We start from the raw sequence: 7216 nt of genomic DNA on the forward strand, positions 1-7216 counted from the left end.
AAGGAAAGGAAAGGAAAGGAAAGGAAAGGAAAGGAGATGCACCAACAGTTAAAAAAAGGATAAGAAATGAGAACTCAGAGGAATGGAGAGGAAATGGAAATAGACAAAGTGGATAAAATGCCTGCAGTCAGAAATACTTGATGAAATAGAGGACAAAAAGGATAGAGCAATTACACTAATTAATCACATGGCAGATAAGAATTTCCACTCAGGCCCGTCTTCGCTCCAAGCGTGTATCTCTGTACGTATCGGGAATGTTTTATCATTGCTTTCACTGCTGCTCCATCCGGAGCTGCTGAAGTCATTCGCGTGTCCTTGCTTCATCGTTCAGCTCGGTGCAGGGCTGAGACGGCACAGTTCATTACACTCAGTGATACTGAACTACAAGGTCCATCCTTACTGTCACATATACTGCATGCTGTCATTTTACTGCAGCATGTCAGCCAGAAAATTGATTTTTGTAAAGACCTCTTATCAATTTACTAATACATTTATGCCAATTATCTGAAAAATGTGAAGAAAAATTACTGACATATCAATGTTTTTCACTCTAACTTTTGACTCATACGTGAAATATTTGATGTATTATCCTCACTACAAGCCTACATAGCTGATCTCATGAAAAGTCTCATGGAAGAATGTGGGTGCTCGTAAAAGATCTGCTGCAGTGCTGTTATTGAAACGTGTGTCAAGAGGCAGATTCTTCAAACTTTAGTGCTTCATCAAAGTTTTAGGAACAAGTTGCAGATTTTTGTCAGACTTGCTGAAAGTTTTGGGGAGAGGAAGGTCAAAACCAGCAGAGGAGGGCTCGCCTTTCATAATCCAACAAATGCCACACTTCCAGCTTTTGTAAGGCTATTTCTAGAAAAAGTTCCACCTTGACAACAGTACAATATGCTTTATGTTTGAGACTCCATACGAGTCTTTTACCATAAATTTAGCTTGTGTAAACTGTAAATTTTCAAGAGTGAAAAAGGTACATCTGAAAAATCTACTTAATTGCACTATTTCCTCTAGACATCTTTAAAGTTACAGTGTGTAAAATCTCACCACTAGATGTCAGTAGATTGCAGATTGTGGTCAACTGAGTCGTGTTTTCTTTTTTTTTGCTATTTGTAGGGCTGGTGGTCCACTGTTTAATTCAGCTGTCAATGCTGGATGATAATCAGCACTTGCAACAATATCAGGAAATATATAAGCACGTTTATTCACATTTCGGTAGTCGGAGGAATCAAAATCTCTAAAAGTAGTAAAATGGTGGGGTTTCTGGTTTACTTTCAACAAATCTTGGTCATATTTTTCCTGTGTTTTTCTTAATTAAATGAGTAAAGCTTTTCTTAATGAATAGAGAACTTTTTTTGTATAAGTTTGGAAATTGTTTTGTCATTTTTAGCAGCTGTGTCTTCATGATATTTGCTTTGTGTTTGTTGTGCAATAGACGAGGATCTTTTACAGCTCACTGGGGAAAAAACAATTGTTTGGACCCCCTATGAGACAATAAACAATATAATAACAAAGAGATTTCAGAAAATTTGCAGCAATGAACTGCGGCTTATTATTTTAGTGTGTGAGTCTCAGTGAGCACAACTGGTCCACATATAGTCTGGGATACCTTACTTAAAGACATACATGCGTTTTTTTCCTATTATTTCTGGAATGTGAAAACAAACAATGTATTTTACGCTTGAGGAAATGAAACCCTACTTTAAAAAAATGATGGAAATGGTTTGTTTTTTCTTACAGTATAAGTGATTTTCCCCTGAGGGAAACCCAAACCCTTTCTGTTTCCTATGCACGAAAAACCCTGAGTGAACTGCCAACTCGACCTATGGATTAATAAACTCTGTACCTCAGTTTGTTCTGTACACTTAAACCTGCTCTGAATACAACACCCACTGCAGCTGTGTCACTGCTGTGATGTTTCCCAGTGAGGTGGGGTGCGCTAAGCGAGCCGTTTTGCTGTCAGAGGGTTGATTCTGTGTTGTGTTTAAAGTTGTTTAAAACTGCAGAAAATTAAAATTAAAAAGGAAACATAATTACAGGAAGCTGCTGTGATGTCACCAACAAGCATGTCATCTTAGTTGTGCTTTGAAGAGGTCAAACGGGCTTAAGGGTCAGGGGGGGAGATTATATGGAGGAAGGGAGCTCTTTTAGACATCCTGGAAAATGTGGGTGAGGCATTTTGTAGCTCTCCGAGGTGGTGGGGAATAGAGAATTTATTTTTACTGCATATTAATATTTGAGCATACTCAACATGGCTATAAACCTGTCATGTTTAATCTGAAGAAGGACATTTCCATCTCTCTCATGAAGAACGCAAATGTTCCCTTCTCTAAATCCCTTAAATATGTTTTTGTTTTTTATGCTGAAAGAGCTGTTGTTGCTCTTATTCTTCTTTTTCTTCGTTAGATCTAATTTATTTAGTCATGTTGTGCAAAAAATTTGCATATAAAACTCAGAGAGGGCACACCGCTGCGCCCTGCTGCTCTCCATCAACTCTGCAGCAGAAGTCAAGGCTAGGAACTCACCCCACCCCAGTTGAGCGTCCTGGCGAGGTCATTTCCTGTTCCCAGAGGAAGCACAGCGACCGGAGGCTGGGGATTCATCTGCAGCTCATCGAGAGCAGACAGGATCCAACCCACCTACAGCGAGACATGAAGGCAAAGTGTAAGTTGTAGAAATTTAGAATAGAAAATAGTGGCTATTAGAGATGTATAGTCACCGTGCCATCTCCTCCGCAGGCAAGGATCCTCAGATTTGGCACTTTGCGATACAACTCCAACCTAACAAAGCAGAGAGGTAATATTATAGAATAAAAGACTGCTGATTAGTGTTGAGTGGGTGTAATTGGTCCAGATTTTATGAAAATTGTTCACCTGTGAGCTTTGGATTTAAATAAAAGAGGAGTGAAAAGATGGCTTTCCCCCCTCAGAGGTGGACTGAGATAAGGGTGATGTGAAATGAAGATTTAAAGTAGGTAATTGGTACTAAACTGTCAAGCTCAGGGTGATTTCAGCCTAACTGTGTAGGCTGTAATGAAACACCAGCACTCTCCCCAAGGGAAGATTACTCACGCCTCGCGCAGTCCACCCTGCGAAAGGTCGAAGACTTGACGAGGATTCAAGATCCACATAAACATCTGTAACACTTTGGCACCCTACAGAAAAAGCAGAAAAAAATTCAGCTTCCTTCATGTTACAATATTTAAAAAGCTGCCACTAACAGCAAGCAAATAAAAAAAAATCTGTGAAAATCTGAGAAATGAATCTCCAAATCTTAAACTAAACCCAGTGTTATGTTCTGAAGATGTTGCTGATGAAGTCTAAAAGATTATGGTAAGCAGTGGAGCCCTGAACTTTTACCTGACGGAGTTGCAGGTAAGATGCAAACATCTGCCTCAGCTGAATGAGCCTTTAACTTGTTTAACTCCCCAGTACAAATCTGCGTGTTGTCCAGATATCTGAGAGCTGTGCAGGTAATCTTCCGGTGGATTCACAGCTGTGTCCTACCTCCTGCATGCTCGCCTAAACAAAACGGAGTATTTCCTGCAGCGCCAACACTTCTGAAGCTAACCGTTTCCTGTTGTGTGATACATTTGTGAAACTTCTGAAGATGTTTCCGCCCGAATCTCCCGATAATGTTTGGAGTTCATGTGTGAAAACAGCTCAGCTCAGTTCATCTGATAAACCAAATTTTTGTCTGAACCGACATCCTCACAATGAAAATTAATTATAGACAGGCTGAGGACAGACGAGGTGAGGCAGCGACAATATCTCCAAACAACAATGAGAAGAGAAGGCGTCTCAAACAGATGAAAACAGAAGATTAAAGACATTTGCTCACCTGGTTGCCGCCGCTCTTTGGATTCACAAAAACCAAGATGGGCTTCATGAGGGGAGAGGGGAGAGGCTTCAGCATGAACGGACGCCATTTAGACTCCTAAGAGATCAATAAGATCAAAATATTAGAATGTTCACATAACATAAATGTTAAAATCATGATCCATTCATTATGGTGCAAAATTTGGGCATATATGATGACTGCTGAGAAATTTTAGCTTGATATATCAATTTTTGTATTTTATGAAAATCAGTCGGTCGATCCAGTTCCAGATGGTGGAGCAGAAGCCCGCGATGATTTGAGATCAGATGACCCTAATAATCCAATAATAGACTGTATAGCAAAGATGGACATAGCTTCCTAGAGCTTGGTTTGATTTGGCAATTTTGGTGTTGTTCTTTTTTTCTTCTTTAAACTAAGCATGAGAGCGAGGTGTGGACATGACTGAAAAACAGCTCTGCACAGATACAATACCGACATGTCAATCACAGGTTAGCCATGCCCTCAGTTATTCTACTTCCTCCTCCATATTTTTTGTAAATATTTTTTCATCATGCTCAAGTGAAGACTAATAAAAGAAAAATAACTAAGAAAACATTTAGTGTGTTTAAAATGGAAAGAAATAAGGTAACTTCTCCAAATACCTCTACTCAATCTAATTTTTTTGCACAGTTAGAGCAGTCGCCCCCTGCTGGCCATCAGAATCCAGGCAGATTTAAAGCAAGAATTTTTCATTTCATACCTAAATGAAGTCGATGTTTTATAAACACAGTTTGAAGTCAGCCGCAACGACTTTTATTTAGTTTAATGGGTTTTTTTTACTTGAGTCGAGATCACATGAAGGATAAACATGAGCTAAAAATGTATTATGACAGTGTAACTGATAATATCACTTACATCTAATCCCTTCTTGCTTGTCCTTCGTTTGAAAGATGTCCGCTTTTTTCTTCTGGCAGAGTTCTTTAGGGAGCTCTAAGGTACACATGCACACACAGAGTTCAGTGGTTAGTTCACTGTCACCACGTCCCCTGTGATGGTAATTAAAAGTGCAATGAAGCATGTGACGCGACAGAGATATACAGTATGTGTGTGCATGTCTGTGTGTGATAACAGAGACACAATCCCAGAGTTCCCTCAGACAGACCAGACACGTGTCAGTTCGCATCTCATCATACCCCAAAAATCACACACACATTAGCACACACTGAGCTTGTGACACGCCTTCTTTTAGAGTCTTAAACTTAGATCGACAAAATCATTTCTCATTACTGTCATAAGATGACACCCAGTGAACTTTATCAACCAGCAGAGCGATCGAGGAGGGTGCTCGGCGAGGGTATGAGCATACCTGTGGTTTCCTGACTTTGATGATCCAGGACGGTGGTACTATGACTCCGGCGTGGGCCCCCAGTGAACACGGCTCCTCTATCTGGTGCAGCATGAAACATGTTACCTTGTTGTGGAACTGCAAGGAAAAAAAGCCCAAAAAAACACTCCTCAGGGTCGTGTCATGCGCTAAACTTGCAATCCAAACTATCATACATGTTGTGCCATTGTCCGTGTGTGGTGCTCTAACACAGCTGTTTATAAGAAAACCAAAACACCCTGAGTGCCAATATCTGCTTCTCTTATGCTACCTCAGTGGTGTCAAACATAAGGGTCGGGGGCAAGAACTGGCCCACCAAAGGCTCCAATTCGGTCCAAGGATGGCTTTGGAAAGTACAGTATGAAGGAAGGCAGCGATTTTGGACTTTTAATTGTATTTTCAGAAGTTTTACAGCATCTCCTACTGACATTGCCATTCATGCGACACCAGAGAATCTGAGAAATAGATACACATTTAAAAACAGAACTTCCTGGTTTTTTTTTTTTGGTTAGGTTTGGGTTTTTTTAGCTACAATAGAATTTTCAATATTTTTATGGAGGATCTGCAGTAAGTAATGAATAAATAAAAAGATAATAATTATAGCTGACAGATTTCTTCCATTAACTACAGCATCTACTGTTGAAATTGCACTTCTATTTTCCTATACTAAGATATGTGAAGGATTCAATATGTAGTTAAACTTCTTTACACTGACAGTAAGGACAGTTTCACCGATCTGGCCCATATAAGGTCAAAGTGGGATATATGTGGCCCAATATGTAAAATGAGTTTGACATCCCTGCTCTGTGTGACAGACATTAAATGGTGCTTTGGTTCAGTGATACTACCAGTCCTCTGGCTCCAGCCTTGAGACGGGTTATTGATCATTTATGTACCCAACATTTGCTTTATTTTGTGGCTGTATTAGAAAATCAGCTGTAGAGACAGCAGGAAATAAAGGGAGCCACAGACATTAAATGGGTGCAATTACAGTACTGGAACCTATGACATATTCCCTGTTCTGGCAACATTTTGAATTTATGTAACCATATACAAAAATATTAAATAGGTTCAGTTACTCTATTGAGCCCATGACACATGTAACATTTTTAAATAATGCAACCACATTTTCAATAAACAAGGACGTGATGCATCATTTTCTTTAAGGTGCTTTCCTTCAGTGACACTAGCAGTCCTCCGCCTCCAGCCTCGAGACAGATTGGGTACATAAACGATTGATAATCTTTACTTTACTGTATGGCTACATTAGAAAATCAGCTGTAGAGACAACAGGAAATGAGAGACTGGGGGGATAACAGATGTGTCAGTACAACCAGCCTATTCATGAGTGGGGTCTACATGACCTTGTTAATGTGGAAATAATAATAATAACAAATGATGTCACTCTAATATATATTTGGAAATAGGTACAGAAACTTCCTGTAGTGCTTAAGTTTATATTTAATCCACTTCAATGCACAATACAACTTGTATTTCCCCACTAATAACATCTTAGTGGGGTTAAATATCATATTTACTCGTGAATTAACGGACTTACGGCCTGTTTACACCACGAACAACTGATGGCGATGATTTCTTTACTGTGGAAGAACTTCTGCTGAAAACTCTGCAGAAACAAAGAGGCAGTCTGCATGAACAGGAACAACATCTGTGTGCAGCTGCATGTGTTTTTGAGTGCAAACTCACCTTTCCACACTGTCTACATTTCCCCTCTTGTCGTCGTCTGTGAACCCAGTGGTGTCTGAGGATGTTCTGCCGGCAAACACAGAAACACAATTTCTTTCACTTAACGCCTCAAACAAAAAGCCGATTCCTCCCTCACATTTATGCAGCTACACACTTACATCTCTCAGGGTTCGGGATCCTCCCTCTCTGAAAGTCGGCTTACATCGGAAGTTTATCTAGAAAAAGAGATAAGCTGTAGTTCCCATCTGGGGAGGTTGTTTTTCACAGCTACATTTTTACAGATGCTCCATAAATGCATCACAT

The 7216-nt window shown here is 39.8% G+C and overlaps 1 protein-coding gene across 1 annotated transcript in view; it reads right to left on the reverse strand.

Moving 5' to 3' along the window:
• Positions 1 to 7216, reverse strand: part of dgki (diacylglycerol kinase, iota) — a 92906-nt gene that overhangs the window by 31806 nt on the left and 53884 nt on the right. The window contains exons 5-13 of the mRNA XM_005747272.2: positions 7072 to 7128; positions 6914 to 6979; positions 6765 to 6833; positions 5189 to 5305; positions 4738 to 4812; positions 3844 to 3939; positions 3075 to 3157; positions 2723 to 2783; positions 2529 to 2642 (exon numbers count right to left, since the gene is read on the reverse strand). Coding sequence (XP_005747329.1) covers positions 2529 to 2642; positions 2723 to 2783; positions 3075 to 3157; positions 3844 to 3939; positions 4738 to 4812; positions 5189 to 5305; positions 6765 to 6833; positions 6914 to 6979; positions 7072 to 7128 — 738 coding nt within the window. The remainder of the gene's footprint in view (positions 1 to 2528; positions 2643 to 2722; positions 2784 to 3074; positions 3158 to 3843; positions 3940 to 4737; positions 4813 to 5188; positions 5306 to 6764; positions 6834 to 6913; positions 6980 to 7071; positions 7129 to 7216) is intronic.

The sequence above is a fragment of the Pundamilia nyererei genome, unplaced genomic scaffold (genome assembly GCF_000239375.1).
Source record: "Pundamilia nyererei isolate P.nyererei 1_Seehausen unplaced genomic scaffold, PunNye1.0 scaffold00192, whole genome shotgun sequence".
Taxonomy (NCBI): domain Eukaryota; kingdom Metazoa; phylum Chordata; class Actinopteri; order Cichliformes; family Cichlidae; genus Pundamilia; species Pundamilia nyererei.